Source organism: Patagioenas fasciata, chromosome 2 (assembly GCF_037038585.1).
Source record: "Patagioenas fasciata isolate bPatFas1 chromosome 2, bPatFas1.hap1, whole genome shotgun sequence".
Classification (NCBI taxonomy): Eukaryota; Metazoa; Chordata; class Aves; order Columbiformes; family Columbidae; genus Patagioenas; species Patagioenas fasciata.
In genome coordinates this window covers 164,521,074-164,547,679 of record NC_092521.1, presented here as the reverse complement: position 1 = coordinate 164,547,679, position 26,606 = coordinate 164,521,074, and the positions used below count along the sequence as shown (strand labels likewise).

The 26,606-nt window shown below is 43.8% G+C and overlaps 1 protein-coding gene across 7 annotated transcripts in view; it reads left to right on the top strand.

Moving 5' to 3' along the window:
- Window positions 1-26,606, top strand: part of CTDSPL (CTD small phosphatase like) — an 86,729-nt gene that overhangs the window by 9,193 nt on the left and 50,930 nt on the right. Inside the window, exon 1 of one of the 7 annotated variants that reach the window (XM_065829796.2) lies at window positions 20,891-21,001. The exons of 4 other annotated variants lie outside the window; for them this stretch is intronic. In XM_065829796.2, the coding sequence (XP_065685868.1) occupies window positions 20,920-21,001 (82 nt within the window). In that variant the 5' untranslated portion in view covers window positions 20,891-20,919. Of the gene's footprint in view, window positions 1-20,890; window positions 21,002-26,606 lie in introns of those variants that run through there. 2 more of the 7 variants (XM_065829798.2, XM_065829801.2) reach the window with 2 other exon arrangements.

Here is a 26,606-nt window from a genome sequence, read left to right as displayed (position 1 = left end):
GGGGGTGGTTTACAACGGAACTGTAAAACAATTTGCATCTGTGCTGAAGTCCGTGCGTACCCACAATGGGATGAGATTCTAAGTGGATTTGTTTAATCAGGTTTATCATGAGGACGTAGTTGTGGGACTCCTTTTTCCTCACCTTTCATAATCCCCTGTGTTTCTGGAAGATTCCGCCTTGTGTTGGGATTAAAGATGTCAAGGCAGTGCTGGAGTGTAATGGAGAAGGCAAGTGGAACCTAAAAGAACCCAAGAAATGTCCTTCTTAATGTCAGAGTGGATTGAATAATCGACTGTTTCTGGCTTTAGATTATCATGATAAAACTGACAGTTTAATGCAAACTGTGCCCTGAAATACAAACGCGTGTTTTTCCTGCTCCATAAGGAATCTGAAACGCTTCAGTTGATTCTTGCTGTCCATATTAAAAGGATGCTAACAACTCAGACACACCACTCTAACTAATATTACTATTATACAAAGAACATTCACTGTTAGTATTATGATAGTTGTGGGTTTTCCTTTCTATAAGGATTTCCGATTTGTTGGTGCCCAACAGTTGCCACCACTTTTGTAACCATCTCATGACAGAACAAGGATAAAAATGGGGGGGAGAATAAAAAGGAGGAATCAAATTTGGCAGTTTTGAAACAGGAACGTGTCCAGGTCTCATTCTTGTATTTACTTGTACTGTTACTGCTGCGTTTTGTTATAAATTAGGTGTTTAGCATCATTCTGGCAGGCGAGTGAGCTCCGAGAGCAGAGCGGTTTTAAAAATGTCACTACATCACTTGTTTCACCAGTGATGGATTCTTTTCAATACCTTTAAATCAAGCAGTTGTTTATCTTAAACATAACTAAATGCTGTTACTGTCTCATGTTATGGAACTGTAACATTATTAAAAGGAGAAAAATGAGCTTTCAGACAAAACCTGCAAATACAAGAGGCGACTTCAGTAGATTCCAAAGGACCAGGTGCCCCTGGATCTGTCACTGAGGGACCGTTTCTGTGGGATGCAGAGTGACACTTGGTGACTACAGAAAAGATGAGATCAGGAGGAGGTTTCACTTCATAATTTCTGTTCAAGGTGTCCTTTCAGCAATGTCCTAAATAGAAAGAATTGTATATTAGGAGAGATTTCTTCTCAGAAAGGGTTACCAGGTACTGGAACAGGCTGCCCAGGGCACTGCTGGAGTCGCCATCCCTGGAGCATTTTAAAAGATGCAGAGATCAGGTTCTTAGGGACACGGTTTAGTTGGGTTAATGGTTGGACCCGATAACCTTGAGGGTCTTCTCCAACCAAGGTAGGAATATTAGCAGGGATATAAGCTGTGAAAAGAAAACTAGTGATGAAAGTCTCCAGAGACAACCGTGCGATGGTGGCAGGAGGGTTTCTAGCAAGATAACCTGGCACTCGGTCTGTACAAAACACACTCCAGCCCTTGAGAAATGGGACTTTAGCCTTTAAGGAGACGCATTTATTTGAGTAGTGTTTGGACTAAAACACAAGTAGCACTGGTTTTGTTTTGGAAATGGGTACAGAAGGAAGATAGGAGTAAAATACGGCTGGGCTGACTCATTGCAGGATATGCTGAGATAGTCCTGAATTCAACATGGAGGGGTTAATATCTGTTTCGTTTAGGCTTTGTTTATTCTTAATGTTGTGGATAGGAGGGGGTTGGAATTCACTTTGCATAATTTGATAAGTCTGGAGGTTAAAAAGATCATTATTTTTTCAGCAAACCGTAATGCACCTTCTGCTTACCAGAGTGCTTGTTTGTTTTATTCTTCCTTTACTAATGGTGCAAGATTGAAGTAAAATGTTTGCAATAACCACTTTAAATTACCAGTTGGAGTCAAGGTGGGAAAACAAAACCAAAAATGTATGGCTTTGTTCTTAAACTATTTTTAAGTGACTGTCAGCCCAATGTGTGGTGCTCTTTAACTAAACCTTTGCAAGTGTTTTGTATGATTTCTTGAGTCCCGCTGTAAGTGGTGTTTGTATCACGGCCTTCAAGTAACAAATGTTTTCATTTTCCACTACTAGGATCACTAAAGATTTAAATTTTGGGTAATAATGCCGTGGTTATGAATGGATAATCATTTGGACTGGAAAACAGGTTCACAGTGTTCACCTTTTGAATGGCTGCTGAGGTCTAGTCTGGCTGTTACCAAGTGTTTTGAGGAGTAAAGAGGATTTCTTGCTTTAATTAAGACCATATGTGAATTTGTATCCTATATGTTCAGTTACAGAGCTGATAAAATGTTGCAATTGTGGAAATAACCACCAAGTCCAGTAAGTAAGTCTTTGAAAGCACTTTTGGTTTTGCTTTCTATTTTGCTGTAGAAAGCACCCGAACATTTATTTTGTGCTGGAATGAAATAAACACTGAATATCTCCCTAGCATGATAAGTTACTGTTTGGACCCAGTATTCAGAAACACTTGTTATTAGTAAATACCAAGCTTACTAAGTTGTAAAACACCTATAAATTCTAGTGTTTTCTTTGTGAAGTCTATGTGGGTTAACATCTCTGTAAACAGTTGTCTCGCCTGTGAAATAATCATAAAAATGAGCAAAAAAGTTGAATGTGAACACATTGAATTCTTGATTTGTGTTCTAGTGAAAGGAAGCATCAAGTATTTATTAGAGAAGTCACGTTTTAGTTCTTCGAGGAAAAATTATGGAGGACTTGGATGCTTAAGCTGAAGATACTTTGGCAATTTGTAGGTAGAACTGAGCACCAGCACCCTTCCCTTGGAAGAGCATCACGTCTATTTGTATCACAGAATCCCAGAATGTCAGGGGTTGGAAGGGACCTGGAAAGCTCATCCAGTGCAATCCCCTGCCCCAGAGCAGGAACACCCAGCTGAGGTTCCACAGGAAGGTGTCCAGGCAGGTCTTGAATGCCATATCACTTCCCAAAGGTTGAATCCAGCCCTTGGAACAGTCACAGGAAACCACACCGATGTGCTTCTAAACCATCACCCACCTTTTGGTCCAAGTGGCTGAATATACCACTTTTGATCACCGGGAGGGCCACGTATCATTATTTTGTAGAGCCAGGAGTTGCGCCCGCGCTCGCTGCCCATTGCGAACATTGCTGACTGATTTGTTTTCTGTGTTAATTCACAAACGCCACCTGCGTATTGCTGTCAGCATTTCGGTCCTTTTGGAGGAGAAGCTGAGCCAGATGTGCTGTTGTTCGTGTTGTTCGAGACGCTGCTCGTCTTTCATGCTGTTTCTCTTAGAAACAAGGCATTCTGCCTTCACTGGGCTTTTAAGTACAGTCATTTGCCTTGCGTGGAGGAGTCCTAAATAATGCTGATCTTAACTATCTGGTATAACTTCTTCAGTCTAACACTTGAGCTGTTGCAAGCAATGCTGGAAGTGTTTTCATATCTGAAAAATGGAAATGTTGCTGTTTGTTGCCAGGTGGTCAGGAATGGGAGAATTTTCCTTCCATTTTGTTTGGTGTGTTTGAATATTTTTCCTTTATTAAAAAAAAAAAAAATCTCTGATATTCAATAAAAATTAACGTGGTTTTGTCATTTGTGCATGTAAATAAGGTGGGTTTGTTTTAATAAGTGGTGGAGGAAGCGCAGGTTCTTGTAGGATGCAGTTGACTGCACTGTTGCTTTAGGGTGACATGAATTGTGTCCTGTTGACTCCAGTAAACAGCAGATGAAGCATGCAGAGTTATTTTCTGACCTCTGTGTTTCTCTGTGTGCAAAGATCATAGAATATTTTGGGTTGGAAGGGACCTTTAAGGGTCATCCAGTGCCACCCCTGCCATGAGCAGGGACATCTTCACCAGCTCAGGTTGCTCGGAGCCCCGTCCAGCCTGGCCTGGGATGTCTCCAGGGATGGGGCATCCAACACCTCTCTGGCCAACCTGGGCCAGGCTCTCACCACCCTCATTGTAATACATTTCTTCCTCCTGTCCAGCCTGAATCTCCCCTCCTTTAGTTTAAAACCATCACCTCTTGTCCTGTCAACAGACCCTGCTAAAAAGTCTGTCCTCATCTTTCTTACAGGCCCCTTTTAAGCACTGAAAAGCCACAATAAGATCTCGCTGGAGCCTTCTCCAGGCTGAACAAGCCCAGCCTGTCCCCATAGCAGAGGTGTTCCAACCTCTGACAGGTGGAGTTGAGTTCAAAATCCAAAGCTGACAATCTTGTCACACAGCTCTGGCATTTGGCTGCCCTGAGATGTAACCAGGGATACGGCCTTGCAGAACCCCCTGTTTAGCAGTAGCTTTTCTTCTCCAGAGGAGGAGAAGAACAGGGAAAACTTGGCAAAAAGAAAAACTCAGCAGTTGTTGGTGGTGCTCTGCTTCTCTAAGTTTAGCAACGTTGGGGGTGGTTGTTAAAACAGGCTTTTGGATCTTGAAAGCCTCTGAGCAGCGTTAGGTAACGTGGTGCTTCAGCCAGGCAAGTCCATCCGTGCTGCAGCTTCCAAAACCAAAACACCTGGCTGAGTTTTATCGGTCATTTAGGCCAGACTTGCGTAGTTCACTCACCGATAAACTCCAGGCCGTGTATTTAAATTGCGATTTGTGTCACGCTGAAGTTATATCGCTCTATTCCACAGCGGCAAACCCGATCTCAGCATCAGCAGGACCTCGTTGTTTTGCCTCTGTAGAGAAACTTCTTGTGTTTGTTACGCAGCGGGGAGAACAATATAGAGGGTTATGGAAAGGCCGCATTATTCCCGGGGCCTCTCTGATGGTTTTCGCAGTTTCTATAGGATGTTAACAAATGTCCCATTGGAAAACACTGTGACTGAATTTGATAAAATATCGCCTTTTGTAATTCCTTCTCTGGATTTTTGCCAGCTGGCTTCCCGAGTGAGTACCACCAACACTTTTATAAGCTTACCCTTCAACATTTCCACAAAATCCGATCTAATTAAAGAAGTATACTTGCAAGATCATGGTCCTTTGCGTAGTTATTCATGAAAAGACTTTGTTAGAAACTTTTATTTCACTGAAGATGGCAGCAACAAAGGGAAATCAATATGGAAAGGGAAGAAGATTCATCTGGGTGGTTGCTATGGCCTCTGTGGAAAGAAACAGGGCCCTGTTGTGAAAGGAAAGGGAGCGATCGCACATATGTGAGTGTTTTAAGTGGGATTCTGACTGGATTCACCTTGTTGATAGTCCAGGGTATGGCTAAGGAAAAAAAAGAGTTCTAAAATTTGCATCCTGAAGTCCAAAGTTGGCATCCCATTAAAAGAATTGGTATACTTTTAACATGTATATTCTGGAGAAGTGTAAATTTACTGCACTCACAGCAAAATGAAATGTTTATAGCTCTTTAGAAATAAGACTGTTTATATTTTATTTTCCTATACATTTCATTTGACTTAGACTTTCAGTGACTTGGGTCTTGGCTTCAGCTGCTCCCAGCAGTGGAGGGGAGAATGGTGGTGATGGAGACACTTTGGGCTACAAAGATGCTGAGGGGTCTGAAGCATCTTTCTGATGAGGAGAGACTGAGAGAGCTGGGTCTGTTCAGCCTGGAGAAGAGAAGCTGAGAGGGGATCTCATCAATGTTTATAAATATCTCAGGGTGGGTGTCAAGAGGACGGACCAGACTCTGTTCAGTGGTGCCCAATGACAGGATGAGGGGCAATGGGCACAGACTGAGACACAGGAGGTTCCATCTGAACATGAGAAGAAACTTCTTTGCTTTGAGGTGCCAGAGCCTGGACCAGGCTGCCCAGAGAGGCTGTGGAGTCTCCTTCTCTGGAGACATTCAAACCCACCCCAACCAGTCTGTGGTTTTATGAGAACCCTTTTCAGACCTGCATGGCTGTGTCTGGGTTGGGGGTTCTGACCAGCTCTGCTTATAGGGCTTCCCTCCTCTTCACACCCATCCTCCTCCTTTTGGGAACTTAGAACTGTTGTATTTTGGAGTCTTGTCTCATCCCACAGGTACTTGTTACCTGGGCAGGACTTAGTGTGAGCCTAAGCTCTAGCTTGAGGGGAGTAATCTTTACACAGGTACCTACTGCTGCTCAGAGGGTTGAGGAACAGCCTGTTGGAGAGCAGTGTAGGGGAAAGGGACCTGGGGTCCTGGTGGACATCAGGATGACCATGAGCCAGCACTGTGCGCTTGTGGCCAGGAAGGCCAACGGTACCTGGGGTGGATTAGAAGGGGGGTGGTCAGTAGGTCAGAGAGGTTCTCCTGCCCCTCTACTCTGCCCTGTGAGACCACACCTGGAATATTGTGTCCAGTTGTGGCCCCTCAGTTCCAGAAGGACATGGAACTGCTGGAGAGAGTCCAGAGCAGAGCCACAAAGATGATGAAGGGAGTGGAGCATCTCCCGTGTGAGGAAAGGCTGAGGGAGCTGGGGCTCTGGAGCTTGGGGAAGAGGAGACTGAGGGGTGACCTCATTAATGTTTACAGATATATAAAGGCTGAGTGTCAGGAGGATGGAGCCAGGCTCTTCTCAGTGACAACCAATGATAGGACAAAGGGTAATGGGTTCAAACTGGAACACAAGAGGTTCCACTTAAATTTGAGAAGAAACTTGTTCATGGTGAGAGTGTCAGAGCCTGGCCCAGGCTGCCCAGGGAGGTTGTGGAGTCTCCTTCTCTGCAGACATTCAAACCCGCCTGGACACCTTCCTGTGGAACCTCAGCTGGGTGTTCCTGCTCCATGGGGGATTGCACTGGATGAGCTTTCCAGGTCCCTTCCAACCCCTGACATTCTGTGATACTTGCTGTGTGTTTTGGGTTGTGGGGCTTGAATTTACGGCCAAATTTAAACTTCTGTTCTGAAATTCTCCTTTAGGTTCGGATTAAATAATTCCGTATGCTCAGTGTGACTTTAATGGTGGTGATCTGTGATACTAAGGATAAAATTCAGCTCAATGCTGGATCTCGGCACAGCAAGATTCATGGTGAAAGTTTGCAATTTAGTAAATATTTACGAGGCATTTATCAATTAGTGAGATGCTAATGCTTCTCACCCTTTTTCTGTGATCAGTGATTAGCAAGGTGGTGTTTTATTTTGATTCATTTCTACTGCCAGGCTACGGTATTGCTGGTTCTACCTCTACTGTTAATGTCCCAGGAAGAGATTAAAGGGAATGAGGATGGCTCTTCAGTAAGAATCTGGAAAAAGAAGATAAGCTGATATTTCTGGGGTACATGGAAAACTGAGGAAAACGAGAATGAGGTAACTAACAGAGAACTGGAAGAAAGATGCAGGAAAGCTTTTAAAGAATTCAGTGTGATGGAAATGTCAGTTTAAAAAAATAAAACCGCCTTTCAGATGTCACAGGAACCCTTTCTAGCTTCTCTTATTTGGCAATATCGTTTTTCAAAGTAAAAATACTCAGCTTTAATTTTCTGCTACATAAAAGAATTTAGAAGAAAAGGCTTATTGTTCATACGAGGCTGACAGGCTAGTGATAGAAAATGATTCTTTTTCAAGGTAGTATTTTTTTAACCCCTTAGTGGCATTTCAGCCGTTGTAAATACTTGTGTGTAATTCTTTAAATAACTGGGAGTTGTGACATCTGTACACAGGACACAAATAGATCGCTGTTGTTCACCCTTGGGGTGTGTTATGGTGGCTGTTGGTGTCACTGTGCAGTGATTTGGGTGGGAAGGGACATCTGAGCATCGTCTGGTCAAGTCTGGAGGATCTTCAAGGATGGAGATTTCACTCTATCACTGCAATTATGAAGATTTAGGAGGAATTATCCCATTGCAACTTGGATCTGTTGCCTCTTGTACTATTGGAGGCCTGTATCTAGTGGAGTGCTTCAAGGGTCAGGACTGGGGCCTATATTATTCAAAATATTCATTGACGATTTGGATGAGGGAATAGAGTGCACTATCAGCAAGTTTACGGATGACACCAAGCTGGGAGGAGTGGCTGACACTGGAAGCTGTGCTGCCATCCAGAGACCTGGACAGGCTGGGGAGTTGGGAAGGGAAAAATTTAATGAAATATAACAAGGGCAAGTGTAGAGTCTTGAATCTGGGCAGGAACAACCCCAGGTTCCAGTATAAGTTGGGGAATGACCTATTAGAGAGCAGTGTAGGGGAAAGGGACCTGGGGGTCCTGGGGACAGCAGGGTGACCATGAGCCAGCACTGGGCCCTTGTGGCCAGGAAGGCCAATGGTACCTGGGGTGGATTAGAAGGGGGTGGTCAGTAGATCAGAGAGGTTCTCCTGCCCCTCTACTCTGCCCTGGTGAGACCGCACCTGGAATATTGTGTCCAGTTGTGGCCCCTCAGTTCCAGAAGGACATGGAACTGCTGGAGAGAGTCCAGCGCAGGGCAACAAAGATGTTGAAGGGAGTGGAGCATCTCCCGTGTGAGGAAAGGCTGAGGGAGCTGGGGCTCTGGAGCTTGGAGGAGACTGAGGGGTGACCTCCTTGATGTTTACAGATATATAAAGGGTGAGTGTCAGGAGGATGGAGCCAGGTTCTTCTCAGTGACAGCCAACAATAGGACAAGGGGCAGTGTGTTCAAACTGGAACCCAAGAGGTTCCACTTAAATATGAGAAGAAACTTCTCAGTGAGGGTGGCAGAGCCTGGCCCAGGCTACCCAGGGAGGTTGTGGAGTCTCCTTCTCTGCAGACATTCAAACCCACCTGGACACCTTCCTGTGGAACCTCAGCTGGGTGTTCCTGCTCCATGGGAGGATTGCACTGGATGAGCTTTCCAGGTCTCTTCCAACCCCTGACATTCTGCGATCCTGTGATTCTGTTGAAGGTCCTTTTCCTCTTGTGTATGCGCAGCTTTTGAAATCAATGAAATCCTACTTTCAACAAACACTATGTGTCAAAAGAACATTAAATCAGTGTAAAAGCTGAGTACATTTGGAAGAGGTATTCCTCTTTTCCAGCACTCCTTCTGTTAAGGTTTTGACGTAGTGTTTCTTGAGGCACCAGATTCATGTGTTTCAGTGAACACGTTCTATTCATCCATGAACTTTTCATTCCCGCCTTTTTGGGGGGTTAATTTTATCAACAGGGGGAAGATGGAAACCTGTGCTCAGTGGTAAAGAGTTCTCCCAGTTTTAGCGGATTGTGTAATTGTGGTTTTACATCTTTACTGTGTTGTGTGTGAGAGTAATAGCTGCGATGTAAAAGTAAGGAACTGGGAAGCGTGATTTTACGGTGTTAGTGATTGTATCTGTTCATTACAGGAAAAGCCAAAGTAGGTAGAAAACAGAGTCTGTTTGGAAAACTAGAAATGGGTAAGGTCAGGAGGTGCTGTTAATAAAGATGCTGCATTGGTTCCTGTTTCAAATAGTGCAACAAGATGTGCTTTCTACTAAAACAAGCCGAACTTGCCAAAATGAAGGAAAGAAAAGGGGAGAAAACCCCAAAAATGAAGAAAAAACAAAACATAACCCTAAACACATACACAAAAAAAAAGCCCACGAAACAAACAACAAGTAAAACAACCAACCAAAAAGAATCCGTTTCGTTGGTATTTTTATCCACTCTTTTTGAGAGCATCCTACAGGATACCTGGAGATGCTCAGCTATGATTGGAGACAAACTGTGTTTTCTGGGTGTGTGTATATATGAAGATTATAGTGCTGTCACCTTTTCAAAGGTGGAAAAGGAAATAATGAGATATTATTATTATCATTATCATTATTTTATATGTATTTTTCACTGCTTGACAAATATGGTCCTAACTACGCAGTGGTTTCTCTCCTGAGTAGTTTGCTGTTGTTACTCGGTGTATATTCACACTCAGCCTTGCAATCGACTTAAATTTGTCTGGATTTAGAATTTAGATGCGATCCTTTGCCTTCACCATCCGACTTGGCACTTCATAATAATCCTGCAACAATTTTGCGCAGCAGTTTGATGCTTTTTCTGTATAACACACAGAATCTGAGCCTATATAATCTCAGTAGTAGTTAGTGTGATATTTCTGATATAGTAGATTATGAATATGAAGAAATTTTGGGCACTAGTGTCACTGCTTTATCAAATATTAATCTGAGGACTTTAGTGGTACCTGGGTAGTTATGGTTCCTATCCAGAAATTACATGATGTTCCATAAGCAGCGTTCCCGAACAAGAAGCTTAAATAATGGGTTACTTTTAAAATTGACTTTTAAAAATAAACTGTCATCTGACAACTTTTTACATTTATTTTCCATGTTATTTATTTTTTTCCCAAATGCATAATGACTTAAAATAGAATTTGGGATTAAAGTGATACGTGTGTGGGCTTCATGTAGAGAGGAAGGAGGTTGGGGTTTGAGAGAACAGCAACGTGTAATAGAAGACTTGGGTGGTTTGAGGTGCTATTTCAGCCCTTCTGTAGGTCACTAAAGACAATGAACGTTTGGAGTTTGTATCCTTCAAAATATATGGATTTATTGCCATAAATCAGTATTTGTGCTGACACAAGTCTTCTCTTTTCATACTTTGCTTCCCTGACTTTCTCACCTGTAAAAAGGGAATTTACCCCTTGCAAGAGGCGCTTCTGAGGCTGCAGAAAACAACTCCTGAGCCTAAGAAGGAATTATTTTTGTGTGGTATTAGTGCTTTGTATTTTTATTTGTATTTTAGGTCGATATTCCTTTAGAAAAATCTCTACATCATTTGAAAAATCTCTCTGAATCGTATCTTAAAAAAATCCTCTTGTTATCTGCTGATTAAATTCTGACCTGTTGTTTCTTTAGCTTCAACTTTACCTCTCATCGTGTCCTTTGTTTTATTGCTCTAACACCAAATAGTCCCTGAGAAGCCAACTCATCCCCTCCTTTAAACTGTATCATGATAGCAAGTTGCTTATATTCTGTTTATTCTGTCAGATAAACCAATTGGTGTTAATTACTGCTGTGCTTGCTCACGTTATTTGGGCACACTGTCACACTCAATAGCACATTTTCTGCCTGGTTTTTATTTAGTTTTGGTGACAGTATTATTAAGATTATCATTAAGCCGTGTAATGAGATACAGCCTTTATTCTCCTGCAGTGAAATGGCAGGGGAGGGCAGGGCGCAGTTTTGCAATTAATTCAAGAGAGGTAAACAAATAGAAATAAATCTATCTGAAAGTGGATTAGCCAATCCCTTGGTGCTCTTTGCTATGGGATGGCAAGGCCAAAACTGAAGCATTTACAGTAAAACTCATGTTGACAAAGGGGGATTATTTTTCCATCTTTGCCAAATGTTGCAAAACAGTGTTAGTAACAAAATAATCTACGTTGCTAGTTGCTGCATAATCTGGTGTATCTTTGTCACATATTGTGCTATATGTCTCTGGATAACTAGAGATCTCTTTAGCAACCGCAGTTTGGTAGATTAAGAGTTAAAACAGTGTCTTTGCTTTTGGAGGCAAGAAGTTAATCTTTAACCGCATATTTCTGGCGTGTTACTGAAAATCATTTGGAATCCTGGCCCTGCTGCTATTTTCAGGGTTTGCTGTGGGGCTCTTTTCAGAAAAAATAGCAGCTAATCAATGGGTGTTATATCCATGGAGTTAACAGGATCACAGAATTCCAGAATGTCAGGGGTTGGAAGGGCCCTGGAAAGCTCATCCAGTGCAATCCCCCCATGGAGCAGGAACACCCAGCTGAGGTTCCACAGGAAGGTGTCCAGGCGGGTTTGAATGTCTGCAGAGAAGGAGACTCCACAACCTCCCTGGGCAGCCTGGGCCAGTGTTCTGTTACCCTTACTGAGAAGAAGTTTCTTCTCAAATTTAAGTGGAACCTCTTGGGTTCCAGTTTGAACCCATTACCCCTTGTCCTACCATTGGTTGTCACCGAGAAGAGCCTGGCTCCATCCTCCTGACACTCACCCTTTATATATCTGTAAACATCAAGGAGGTCACCCCTCAGTCTCCTCCAGCTCCAGAGCCCCAGCTCCCTCAGCCTTTCCTCACACGGGAGATGCTCCACTCCCTTCAACATCTTTGTTGCCCTGCGCTGGACTCTCTCCAGCAGTTCCCTGTCCTTCTGGAACTGAGGGGCCACAACTGGACACAATATTCCAGATGTGGTCTCCCCAGGGCAGAGTAGAGGGGCAGGAGAACCTCTCTGACCTACTGACCACCCCCTTCTAACCCACCCCAGGTACCATTGGCCTTCCTGGCCACAAGGGCCCAGTGCTGGCTCATGGTCACCCTGCTGTCCCCAGGATCCCCAGGTCCCTTTCCCCTACACAGCTCTCTAATGGATCCTTCCCCAACTTATACTGGAACCTGGGGTTGTTCCTGCCCAGTTCAAGACTCTACACTTTCCTGTGTTAAATTTCGTTAAATTTTTCCCTTCCCAGCTCTCCAGCCTGTCCAGGTCTCTGGATGGCAGCACAGCTTCCAGTGTCAGCCACTCCTCCCAGCTTGGTGTCATCAGCAAACCTGCTGATAGTGCACTCTATTCCCTCATCCAAATCGTCAATGAATATTTTGAATAGTATAGGCCCCAGTACTGACCCCTGAGGCACTCAGAGGTTAAGTTAAGCACTTAAATAAATTGATTTAGAAAAATTAAGGGTCTTTCCAACGTGATCTGACAAGTTGCTGCAGCCTCATCTGTGTTTCTTTGTGTGTGTTTGGCCTCAATTCCGGACATAAGTTTAAATAAGGGTTGTGTTACGTGGCAGAACAATGTGTGGTTTGGGTTTGTCTTGCTTGGTTGGTTGGTTTTGGTTTTTTTGTTTGTTTTTTTCATAGGCTTTTCCCTTTAAAATCCGATTTAACGTGAAACAGATTACGGTTGTTTCTCTTTTGGCCTTTTGTCAATAGCGTATTCTTTACAATTATTATCTTGACTCGTACCCCAAAACATATAGAACTCCAGGCCATCTACCAGCCGTGTTCCATGTAACGTTTAACGTAAAGTGTTTGAAAATCCTGGACTCTGAAATATTTCAGGAAAGTTGCTTCCAAAGTTCTTGAAATAAATGGGATCCCCTTGGCACAGAGACGTGGAGTTCGATTCTGGTACTTGTTCATCTGATGTTTGATGGGCTTCTTGTTTCCTAAAACCAACAGTTATGTTTGGAGTGTGGTTAATATTTATTCCTTATGTTGCTGTCCTTAAAGAACTGTGTTCTTAATGTTCATCTGCTTTTTATAAAACACGGTCACAGCATTATTTCTTAAAAAAAGGGATCGTCAGGGCACTTGGTGGAGATATGTTGAGTCTGACCTTTCACCGTCATCTTCAAAAATGACACTGGTTTTTCTTATATTTTGTCCTTTCTCACTTTTTTTGACTTCTTGAGTTACCCGTAGAGATGAATGTGCCAAACACACCGTGAATTGTTGCGGTGGCTTTTACTGGTGTCTCTAGCGAGCCACCATGGGAAGGTGGTTGCGCATGTTGAAAAGCTGATAGGTTGACATGGGACATCACAGATGTGCCTGTAGTAGCTTCATTCATCGCTACAAAGGCGATTCTCTTCATCTGCTTGACGTATACATATATGCAGAAAGCCAAACAGATTTAAGCATGCCTGGGTGTCAAATGATTGTTATAGATTCAGCATGGTGATGGAAATGTTGGTGGTTGTGAGAGATTGTTGTGAGTTTGGGGAATCTCCTCTGTGTGCGGATGCTTGAAACGTGATGGGAACCTTTTGGTGTCCATCTGAGCTGTGAGCATCATCGGTCTTGAACATCCATTCTGTTTCCTTTATTCGGACTCCTTGAATTCTGCAGTTCTTCATATTTATTCATGTATAAGCTTCCTATTAAACTGCGTATTTGGATGTAGATATTTTTGACACTGAGGGTGGTGAGAGCCTGGCCCAGGTTGCCCAGAGAGGTGGTGGATGAACCATCCCTGGAGACATCCCAGGCCAGGCTGGACGGGGCTCTGAGCAACCTGAGCTGGTGAAGATGTCCCTGCTCATGGCAGGGGTGGCACTGGATGACCCTTAAAGGTCCCTTGCAACCCAAACCATTCTGTGACTCCATGATAATGCTGATCAGTATGTTTTGCTGTTGTTTGGTTGTTCATTTTGTTTTTAAATCAACTTGCGACAACCACAATATAATTTTAATCTGTTCTCATAAGGATGCTTGATACTGATCCAAATGTTGGTGGTCAGTTTATATTCTATAAGAACCTAAAGGAAACACAGAGTTGTTTCACTGGCTGTTGAGCCTGTGGGCCTCTTTTACCAATTCTCCACACTATCTGCAAAACCGAATTAAGAAATAGTGCGAAATTGCACAGAGCTTTTTTTTATCCTCTCTCCCGGGAATTTGAGTTCAAAATTAATTCAGGAAAAAGGCTTAAAACAAACAAACAAAAAAGCACTAGAAACAACCCACCAAACGAAAATACTTTTACTTCAGCGGGGTTGGTCACGGAGTGGAAACACTGGGCTCAGTTACAACTTTCTTAAAGGGAACAGGGCAGCTTTGCTACACAGGCAGTAAAGGCTGTAATCAGGTATTCATTTGATCAAAAGGAGAGCAGTGTCCTGTAAGAGGTGTTTTTCTGGGGATTTGAGCAGAATTACAGATCGCTTTTGTGTGTCACTGCCTTTCTGGCTCGTCTCAGACTCTGAAAATACAACCTGAAATTGTCTTGGTAAGAAGGTAAGATTCATCCCTTCAGGACCAACGTGCGCTTCTCTCACAATACCTTTCGTATTTCATGTAGGTGTGAAGATTTGTTAGGGTGATTATTTGTTTAGAAAGATCGGAGATGGGTTGTACATTTGTGAAAAGGCATTGGTGCAAAGCATGTGTTGTGGCAGACGTGATAAAACCTGTGGTTGTGAGAGTATCGGCAAGGAACAGGCACAGAACCATAGGCTGGTTGGGGTGGGAAGGGACCTCTAGAGATCACCCAGTCCAACCCACCTGCTAAAGCAGGATCACCAGAGCAGATCACACAGGAAGGTGTCCAGGTGGGTTTGAATGTCTGCAGAGAAGGAGACTCCACAACCTCTCTGGGCAGCCTGGGCCAGGCTCTGGCACCTCAAAGGAAAGAAGTTTCTCCTCATATTCAGCTGGAACTTCCTGTGTTTCAGTCTCTGCCCATTGCCCCTCATCCTGTCGTTGGGCACCACTGAACAGAGTCTGGTCCATCCTCTTGACACCCACCCAGAGATATTTATAAACATTGATGAGACCCCTCTCAGCTTCTCTTCTCCAGGCTGAACAGCCCCAGCTCTAGGAAGATATAGGGACTGTGAGAGGAGGGAATTTCAGCGTGGGCAGAGTCCTTCACCTGTAATGATGACACTTCTTCAAGACAAACATCCGCTTTGGAGATGCTGGAAGATGCATGTACCCTAGGGTGGACTAAGATGTACTTTGTATGAACAGGAGCAGTGAAGATGATACAAAGCACATAAATAATGTTTGCATTTGCTGTTTGGAGGCTGCTGCCCTGTGGTGTGGTACATCACAGGGCCATACCTTCTGTGATACCCTCGCTCAGTAGCTGTGTGGATGGACATTGTCAGCTCTGTTACGTGGTGAAGCACCCAACAGCCTTCCTGTGGGTCTTTAGGACATAGTAATTAAATGTTTGTGCTTCATTTATGGTGTTATCAAGAAATCATAGAATATTTTTGGTTGGAAGGGACCTCCAAAGCTCATCCAGTGCCACCCCTGCCATGAGCAGGGACATCTCCACCAGCTCAGGTTGCTCAGAGCCCCGTCCAACCTGGCCTGGGATGTCTCCAGGGATGGTTCATCCACCACCTCTCTGGGCAACCTGGGCCAGTGTAAGCGCTGCTGTTGATGTCAGTACAGTCACATCGTGGTAGGTAGTTTTTCTTGGACCTCTCTGTATCCTCACTGTGCTTTCACTCCAGTACCTGATAACATCTTGCAATTAGCACATGCCTTGTATAAGACTCAGAGTGATTCAAACCACACATGACGGTGGTGAAGTGTTGGGTTTTTTTTGCTAGTAGACACTTGGGGAAGGAGTAGAGCAGGACACATCCACAACATCCTGGCGTTCCACCAGGCTTTGATGTAGGAAGAGCAGCTGAGAGAAATCCTTAAAGCTGTGACCCTGCTCAGGAGAGCGCAGAAGTGGAAGGTGGGCTGGAAAGGGTGACGGTGAGATGGTGGCATTAATCAGGGAATTCAGTCCCAAAAACCTGAAAATCAGTGAGCTACAAGATGGCAAAGCTCAAGAAACTCGGAGAAGTGGGAGACGTGACTCAGAGTTGTCACAGATGCAGATAAAGAGGACTTAAGATGAGGTGGCAGTTTAAGGGCATTTTTTATTACGGAGACAAGCACAGGCTGTCCCAGTTCAAATGAAGGATGGAAAATAGAGTAACTCACTCACTTGAGAAGTTTCTCCAGCACAAGAAGGAAGGAAGCCTGCAGAAAATCTGACCTAGTTTCCTATAGAGATAATTTGAGCAGGGATACGTCTAAAAGAACATTTTTGCTTCTTTGATATTTTTATTATTGCTTTTAATTTTTTAAAATTAGCGTTTTTTTATGTTCTGCGACTTGCCAGAACATGCACCCAGCAGTGGCTGTGGGGAACACAAAGAATCGGTGAGTATTGTAGTAATGAAAGGAAGACAAAGGATTTGCTTTGCTGTTCTGCAGGAAAAGCAAGTTACCAACTTCTGACACACAAATGTTGCGTTAAACTGGGGGAAGGGAACCTTGTATCAGTCCTTGGCTGAGGCTTTAATTGAGAGCAGATGGCAAATTCAATCGCTGGTTGCGTAGTGGCTGGTGTGAAACTGTACAACTTCAGAGCTCCGAGCCGTTACCTTTGACATGAGTAAATAAGCTTCTAAAACATGGATTTAATACTTAGGCTGCCTGATTCATAATGTCTAATTTCAGTTTCCAGAAAGGAACACGGAAGCGTAAGAAATATTGCGAGAAACCAAGGAAACCGATCATATCCAGCAGATTTTTCTTTTTCAAGAAATACGTCCGAGAAACTCAACTTATTTCTGTAACTTGGTAACAAGGAGAGGGAAAACTAATAGGTTACCATGAGCTGAAGTGAAGCTTTTGAGGCTCTAAACTAGAAAATAAAATGTGCTCTGTGTGTAAACTATAAAATGGGTACAGAAGCTTTTGTATCTATAACTCAGGGCCTTGGAGGGGCCACAGCAGGACAGACTTGAATGAGAATATACTGAACCCACAGGTACTGAAATAAAAGACATACCAAGTGTTTCCACTAAATATGGAAAGGGGGTGGATGAGCTAAATGTATATCCTGTGATTTTCGTGCTATTCGCTCAGACTATTCCAAATGTTTATGGAATAACGGACTGCAGAAACGGAGAGGGAAGGACAACCCGTTGTGACGCTGGTCTGTAGAAAACCCTGAGATGTTTGTAGCAGTCAGATTTGACTCTCTGTGCCTGTTCAGGTGTTCCAAGGTGACAGCTGACTTGCTGTACCCTGGTTTGGAAAGACCTGGGCTGAACTGCTGTGTCAAGCCCTTGAGTGCTGGGTTTGGATTCGAGAACTTTCCAAGGGGCAGGGGGTAAGAGATCGGACTAGAAAACCCAGCCCGCACTATAAGACTGAATCCTGATTTGATTTATTTCTATATCTGTCCGTAGTTTCTGTGGCTGCATTTCAACAGGTAGTTTGCCAGCATAAATCACAGTAGTGCTGCTATCAGCATACGTTTCTTTAATATAGAAAAGATATGTTGGTGTGGTTCGTTCTGCATGTAGTTAATCCGTGTATAGTCACTTCTTTTCCATTCTTCCCACCTCTCCTTGCTACTGCATTATTAAACATTGCATCTAAATGGCTACAGGATCTCTGAATGTGAAATAAAGGGATGAGCGTTTAGAAGTATCGGCTTCATTCAGACCACAGGCATCAGAAGATCTATCAGCTCCTTTTGATGAGGCTCTTGATGCAACAGTGTGTAAGTCAGCAGTAAGTTGCTGCTGTGCTATGTCTGCAATGCTATAAAGTTATATAAAATAAATTCAGTAAGAACCGTAGTGGAATTGCCTGCTGATCTTAGCAGCCCATGAGTCTGGGAGCTGGGCGATCTTACCCTTCGGAAGTGCCATGTGTACAATTAAGCAAATTGCAGATGTCTTGATGTGTAGTATAGTAGTTTTACCTAGAGTTGGTAATTGAGGAAGTGCCAAAATAATTGGAAAAGATGGCAGGAAGGGGTTTTTTTGCTCTATTTTAGGCCGTGAGGTTCAGGAAGAAGGAATTGAGGAAGCTGCTGGGAGGTTGCAAATAACACAAATAACGTTACAAAACGCTGCTTTGCAAGGTGGAGAAATTGGATGGGTTTGGTTGGGGTTGTTTTTCTTCCACTTTGAATGCGCTGGGGTGGTCCCGGTAGAGTTGTAATGGACAAGAGAGAGGAAAAGGAGATTCACTCTTTTAGGCTGGGAAGGAGACAAGATGTTTTGGGTGTGGAAGGGGCTGATAGACCTATGGGGAGAGGCTAAGGGAGCTGGGCTTGTTCAGTCTGGAGAAGAGGAGGCTTAGAGGTGAGCTCAGCACTCTCTAGAACGACCTGAAGGGCAGTTCTAGCCAGGGGGGGATTGGGCTCTTCTCCCAGGCAGTCAGCAACAGGACAAGGGGGCATGGGCTTCAACTCTGCCAGGGGAAATTTAGGCTGGAGATTAGAAAGAAATTCCTTATAGAGTGGTCAGGCATTGGAATGGCTGCCCAGGGAGGTGCTGGACTCACCGGCCCTGGAGGTTTTGAAACTGAGATTGGACATGGCACTTAGTGCCATGATCTGGTCAATGGACTGGAGTTGGACCAAGGGTTGGACTTGGTGATCTCTGAGGTCTTTTCCAACCCAGTCGATTCTGTGATAGTGGAGTCCAGAGAGCACGAGTGGGGATGGGTGCCTCCGTACACGGAAAGTCCCATTATTTCAGCCTAAAAGAGGATAAATTAGAGTTGTAGGCTTCTCCTTCCTCCCTTCAAGCCTCTTGACCTGCTGCTGTGGGTTCACAGGTAACCAAGTTTCTCCGCTTGGAACCACAACCTCCCACTCATCTCCCAAAAATCTGCGGTTGTTGCTGCTTCCCCAACCCCACACAAGAGCCAGTGAACCTATAACTGCATAAAACTCACATGAGGTGACTGGAGCCTGATGCCAAAACATATGAATAAAGATATTGGGATGTTTGCAGTTATTTGGTTGTAGTGGCCTTGCAAGGTTTGTCACTTCACATTTGGATCATCTGCCCTCTGTCTCCACGAGTAACATTTAGTGTGTTTGTTCAGCTGCAGGATCTTCTTAATCTTTCTTTCCTTCAGTTTTCTCCCAGAAATAGGGAGAAATAATCTCACTGCGGAGAAATTTAGCGAAGATTTGATTGCGAGAGCTTCCAGTGCTTTTTCTTCCCTGGGATAATACGTTTGTAGCGGTAGCTGGAAGAGAAGAGAACTGAATGTGCAGGATTAAGCTTGAGGCCCCAGTTTCCTGTATAAGGGGAGAGGAGCTCAGGAACCCGAGATGCCGGCCAAAAGGAAAAAAGGGTAATGGCCAAACATAGACACTGCAGTTTGCTGCCTGCCAGCTGCTGGGGAACACGAGGGACATTGGGGACAGTCACTGTCAGGTCAAATTTGCCCTTTCGCTGAGCCGAATGCGGAAGGTTTGTGACTTTTAACAGTTCATAAAGTAACGGGAGAGGGTTTTCTTTCTGGGAGGGTTGAGGTTAAAAGAGCTCCTCGGATGAATTTTGTTACTGGAGATGAAAGTAATTGTCGAGAAATAGGAAAATAGGAGAAAGAATAACAGCAGGAATTGGCCGGGCTGCAGTCGAAGAGCCGCAGGTTTGAACACCCCGAAGCCCGGTGACACGGGCGGGCTGTTCCCAAAGCCTCGCGGGGACATCGGTGCCCTTGGAAAGCTCACTTAGAAATGTGACTATTTTTTCTTCTTTAAAGTTTACAACTCACTCCACAATCTCTGATCTGGGAATGGCCAGGAGGGGTTTCCAAGCTCACTCATTGCAACCCAGGCACTCGAGAGCCTCAGTTTCCCGTGCTGGGCACCTTGGGTTTCTCTTTTTGTGTAGAACCGCCTGGAAATCCAACCCCAGAGTGAAACCTTGGAATGCCAATAACTTAAAGGGGTTTGTAGTAAATTAGGTAGAGAACTCTTTTTCCTACTCTCTTTTCTATGGTGACGAGCCAAGTATCCTCACTTGTGTGGAATGTGATACCTTAGAGAAATTAAAAGATATAATTAAAGGATAATAGGGCTGAAAGTTGAATTAAACCTGTTGTTGCAGTTGAGTCAGAAAATCACAGCATGTCAGGGATTGGAAGGGACCTCAAAAGATCATCTACTCCAGTCCCCCTGTCCGTGACATTTCTTCCCATCGCCTTAATAAAAACGACTCTTTTGCCCTTAATATCGCTCCCTCTTTCTACCGATCCCTCCAACGCGTGGAAAATGAAGACAAGAAGGTTTGTTTGTTACGTTTGTCCTTTATCCTGCGGTTCGTGTTCCTTTCTCAGAGGACACCTTGTCCAATTCCTTAAGTGTCCTTCAGTCGCCGGTGGCTTCCTGGAAAAGACCCTTGAGGGCTCCAGGGAAGCGAGCTCGGCGATAGCGCCAGACGCAAACACAAATACTTCCATGGCAGCGGGATAATTGAACTCCTTGCTTTCTGATTTCTGAAACATCTGGGCTCGTATTCCGCACTCGGTTTATTTTTATCGAAGCCTGAGGAGGACTAAGAAGCCCCGAGGCTGTAGTGGGAGCCGGCAGAATAAGATTTAAGACAAGTAGCACAAGATTGATGCTGTTCTTAGAAGGTCTCTTCTCTTCCTAGAAGTTCTCATCCCTTTGACGGGCGGTTATTTTGCTTTCTTACATAATTTTTTTTAGCTTCTGTAAATGGTTTTGCCTGTGGGATTGGGTTATATTTACAGAGCCTATTAGTGATGCGGACTGGATACCCACTTGAAATCAGGATTCTCTTGTCTCCTTCACATAAACAAATCAGTTTGCATGAATGGCTGAGAAAATCTGTTCCGCTTGGGATTATAACCCTGAGTTATGGACCAAAATGTGTTACACTCCTTATTGTGGGCACGGTAAGTGATTATCTTTATAAAGCCATACACTATTGTTTTAGAATTGGGCTGATCAATGGTGAAATATGTTGTTACAGCTTAATTATGGAAAACAGGAGCTAATGGTTTACCCTGATTTAAATGTGAACATGCGTCTTTTCAAAGTAATAGGGCAAATGTAATAGTGTTTATGGAGGCTTAAAAATAAGTTGTTTTTTCTCTAATATTAAATTCTTAATGTATAATTCATGAGGAGAGCAAAGCTGAGAGCTTTTTTTCTCCCCTTGATGGAGATGAACTTGAAGAATACATTATCTGCACAGGAAAAATATATATATATAAAGGACTTTACCTCTTGCGCATACTGGAGTGGTACATGCAAGTACTATTGGAATTTCCTCAGGGAAAAAGCACCAGAATTGTGTTGAAAATAAGCTGATAGGATCATGGAATAATACTTATAATGCTGCTGGAATGCAGTTCCTAACAGGGAAAAGTCAGAGTAATTCTAGTTAGACTTTGCTTTTTGGAGTGAGAGCGACTGCTTCTTGAAGTTGCTTTAAAGTCTGTGTCTAAGACATATTATTGTTATTATTATCTGGTTTGAATACAGGGCTGGGCTACGTGGTTTTGTTACTTATACCACTTTCAAGCTGGCTTTTCCAGCTGTGTGCATATGCACGTCATGTATTCATGCATATATGTGTATATTCCTTTGGTTTATTAAGGCAAGCATAATCCGTGAGAGCTTTTCTGTCCGCGGCATGTAAATGGAATTTTGGAAAACATTTCAAGCTGTTTAGCATTATGTAATACAATAAATTCTTTCAATATGGAACATTTGAAACCTGGTGTAAACTTACGTTTGTGGTCATATTTACCTTCCTATCGCTATAACCAAGGAGGACAAGCCAAATGACATCACCTTTAATGATATTTTTCAGTTGTACCGTTCAGTGCGTGTTCACATTCCTTGATCGTGTTTGGTTTACTTGCCTGAAGTGACTCAAGGAAAAAGAAACTACCGAGTTGCGTGTTCAGACAGGAGCCCTCCAAAGATGTTTTTCCATTGCCTTACTTATGCAACAATTAGTTCATTAATAGGAAAAATATCTGTAATTAATCAGAACCAAACACCAAACGCCACAACTGTATTTTGTGGAAGGCTGAGCTTAAATTGTTACTTAAAAGTTAAGGGCCTCGTCTAGCAGATAGTTTTATCCAACATATTCTATATAGAAAATACTATGGTACCACTGCAGGAATTTTTGCTACCTGTGATAAGGGAATAAAGTTAGGATATTACAAGCTAAATATTCCTCTAGACCTTCCTATTAAATTATACAAGCACTCCTCAATTTTTAATATATATTCAGCCCCAAGCTGCTGGTGACAGGCAGTGTGTGCTTTACCTACATGAAAATGAAGCAGGAAATATTCCATAGGTGTTTTTTACCCTGGGTTTATAAAGTTGTTGTATAGACAAGGAACCCTCGCACAAAACATACAAAGCCATTAATCCAAAGGCAAAAGGAAATTTAGATTGGAGAAGTGAATCCAGTTCTCGTTAGACTTGTGTTAATTGGCGGCGTTGGCTTTTTCTCTTTGCTTCGCAGAGCATAGATCCCGGTTAGAAGGACAATACAGCATTGTCTTTTGTCACTCGATCCGGAGTTTTAAGGCAACCTCAATTCCATGTCCCCGGTTGTCACTTGGAGCAGTTGGTACCTTCTGGCATCACTTGGCTTTTTGTATTGTCTTTTGTTTTAATGGAAGGATCCAAAACTTGCGGTTGCAAGAGAAACTGTGTTTGTAGCCCTTATTTTGTACATACTCACTTCCAGCCACATTCCTTAACGTTTGCTGTGATTTTTCCAGTGCCATAAAACACAAGCTGATACAGATGTTTGTACCATAAGCAGAAGAGCGGGAGGAACGTCACAGATTCGTACAACTTGCCTTTTTCTTACTGTTATACCCGTATCTTTGAGGTTGAACAGAAGCCTTGAGGTAGCGGTGGGAAACTTTAAACCTGTGGCACAAACATTACACAAGTGTTATAATTACCCCACGTTGTTATCGGGCGGTGGTGAAACGTGTTTGAACCTGTGGCTTGTCAAAGGTATTTGGAAATCGTGCTCGTCCTTCATTAAAGAAAGGGATGAAACAGCCTCTTCAATGCTTGATAAACGTTCGCTGGCGGATTAAATATCGTCTTTGAACAGCCGAGTTTTCTCAAATGACGGAAAACAATAGAGTTTTGTGGATAATGTGCCCAAGGCATCATCTGTATGAAAAAAATATCCACTTTGACCTCTTGGCGAAGGGAGGGAGGAAAAAACCTGCCGAGAAAGCTCATCCAGAAGTTTTACCCTGTTTGTGTGAACCCTTTCCCCTGTGAATTGTCTTGTGGGCTTTGAGCTGATACAGGGCAAATCATCTTCTATTAAATGTTCTGGCAGCGGGTATTGCAAAGATGAAGCTCTTAGGAACGTGGTTTAGTGCTAGATTTACATGATGGTTGGACTCAATAATCTTAAGGGTCTCTTCCAACTAAATGATTCTACAACCAGATTTTCTGCACCGTGGCATTTTTCTTGCTGGAATCCCCAAACCTGGGGTACCCCCAGCATCCCATTGTGGCCCCAGGAGGTTGGTGTCCAGCCCACCCTTCCTTTGGAACCTCTCATTGAGCGTTAGTCCTGCCTTTTGTTTCTCCTGTGAACAACATTTCCCATTTGTATTTTGAATACGCAGCCGAACAGCCCGGGGTGGTTAGGAAATAGTTGCGCTGATACGAGGAGCAGAAGGATTACATTGAAGGGGTTATTTTGCAGCATTTTCAGGATAAGCAAACTTGATGGATTGTTTCTGGTCTTGGCCAACTCCGCTGACTTACAGGAAAGACTGAAAGCAGCCATGTGGGGGATGGTGCTGATCTTTCCCCTAACTGTAAATGTTTGCGATATAAACAGCTGAGCTATTCATCCGGGGGCTCTCAGCGGGGGGAATTAACAACAAATTGTCATTTTTAGAGTGGGTCGTAGCGTAGAAAAATCATATTAATTACGTTTTACACGTGCTTATCAGCTTGGCTTTGTGAAAGCTGCTGGGCCGATGGCTGAGCAATCGGGAGGCCGAGGAGAATATCCATAGAAATTTAGCTGCAGCTATAAGATAGATTTAAAAACTAATAATAATTGTTCAATGTGGAGACTGTTACTGCCCAGCAGCTTCTCACCGCTGGTTTTCTGGGTCTTGGCAGGAGATTTTTGGCAGATTTGAAGCCACACCGGACCTTGCTTTGTTTATTTTATAGGGCTGGAGTTCCTGGCCTGTGCTGGGTCCGTGGGAGGGGACGCGGACACAGTTGTTACTGGAGGAGAATATTACAAGTAGTATTACAAGACTCATGTCCAGCTTTGTGCTGTTGATCTTTGTGCAGTTCTGCTCTGGGAAAATCCTTTCTGGTCATGCATTTCTCTTGTAATGTTTTCCTATGTCCCCAAGAAAAACAGGATCGTGTAAGAAGGGCAGTAATGAAGCTGATACGCAGCTGTTTGTCCTCCTCGTTTTGGTTACGTAGGAGTGGGAGAGATGCCAGATATTTATCTTGTTTTGCAGCAGGCATGCAGTGCCTTTCTGCTTTAGCTCTGTGTAGCTTCGGGAGATTAATTCAAGTGCACGAGTCTGTTTAGATTTTAGTAATAAACTGAATATGCAGAGGGAGCTCAATGGGCAGGGAAAGGCTCTGCCCAAACTGATCGCAATCAGTAGCAGGAAGAAAGCTTTAAAAATCGCTTGTGTCATGTTATAATACAAGACAGAATTATTTGGGCCAAAAGGGGGTTTTAAAGCTATTAGAGTAGCAGCTGTGGCCGGTGCGATGCTTTTCTCCACGCAAGTTCTGCAGCCGGTGTCCCAGAGGCACCCGTATGCTCTTTGGTTAGAAATGGCTGTTGCTTTGCTCCTCCTCTGTCTCGTTTGGAGTTCCGACCCACCTGGCAGGGGGGTTGTTGTGTGAACACCTGCTTGCAGAGCCTGTGTGAGCGTTTGAATCGCAAACCGGCAAAGCCCGAGTTGGTCAGAGCGAGAAAGGACTGGAGGGAGTGATGCCGAGTGGGGCTGACCGGGCCTGACTGGACCTCTGTGAGACCGGAGCTTATTGGTTTTGGGAGAGGAGAAGGAACAAATCTTCTGAGTGCTTGAGGTATATGCTTAAGGTATAGACTTAATGATTTAGTGTTTATGGTTCCGCATGCTTGGGGTTTTCCCTCGAAGTGAAGTAAATGTATTGGATCGCTCGTCTGGTTTGGGCTCCTGGGTGAGATCTGGTGAGACCCCAACTCAAGAACTGCGGCCAGCTCTGGTTCCTCAGCACAGGACACACATGGAGCTGCTGGAGAGGGGCCAGAGGAGCCACAGAAATGATCCGAGGCTGGAACAGCTCTGCTGGGAGGACAGGCTGAGAGAGTTGGGGTGTTCAGCTGGAGAAGAGATGCTCTGGGAAGACCTTAGTGCAGCCTTTCAGTGCTTAAAAGGGGATGATAAGAAAGATGAGGACAGACTTTTTAGCAGAGGCTGTTGTGATAGGACAAGAGGTGATGGTTTTAAACTAAAAGAGGAGAGATTCAGGCTAGACATGAAGAAGAAATTTTGTACACTGAGGGTGGTGAGAGCCTGACCCAGGTTGCCCAGAGGAGTGGTGGATGAACCATCCCTGGAGACATCCCAGGCCAGGCTGGACGGGGCTCTGAGCACCCTGAGCTGGTGAAGATGTCCCTGCTCATGGCAGGGGTGGCACTGGATGAGCTCGGAAGTTCCCTCCGAACCCAAACCGTTCTATAATTCTATGATCATCAGCTGCTTCTCTCCCCCCAAGCCGTGCTGGAACCTCTGCTGTTAGATTGCTGCTCATAATATAAGGATTTTACCTCCCTGCAAGATGAAGAATAAGTACTCGGCAAGACCTGGCTTTCTTTAGCGCCAAGAACAACAGGACAGCAAGGTGTGTTTAATGTAGACAGTAAAAGTTTGGCTCTATTATCCCAAGAAAGAAAAGGATGCAAAGCAGTGGGGATAGTCTTGCGTCATTATGTTCTAAATAAGCTGCTCGCCCTCGCTGCTGCATCCGTGATGGAGGAAAATGGCTTTATTTTGCCAGATTGGGCAGAGAGCGGCCGATCTGGAGCTGCTCTGCGTAAAGAGCTCGGGCAAGAATGTGGGTTGGGAACAATTGGGACCTGGGCAAGATGTACAATTAGTGATTTCTGTTGTGTCATGCCTTGGTTATCTCTTCCAATTAGCACAAAGGCACAACTAGCAGAGACGTTTAGTTTTGTTGATGGACGCAGGACCTTCTTTTATTCTGCCTTTGATAAGATCAATATATGGCCTTTTGTTTGGGGATAACAGGAATAGGGTTTGTACAATGTATCCATGTAATTACAGATGCTGTTTTTACTTCAGTAAACAACAAAAAGTTACTGGTTTGAATTTTGTTTCCCTGCTAGAATTAAGGGAAGAGTTTATTTTTAACTTCTTCAAACACATAGTACAGGAGATGCTGGTTATTCAACGTGTTCAGTTATTATACAGCGGTCAGTTTGTACTTTCTCATGATTTA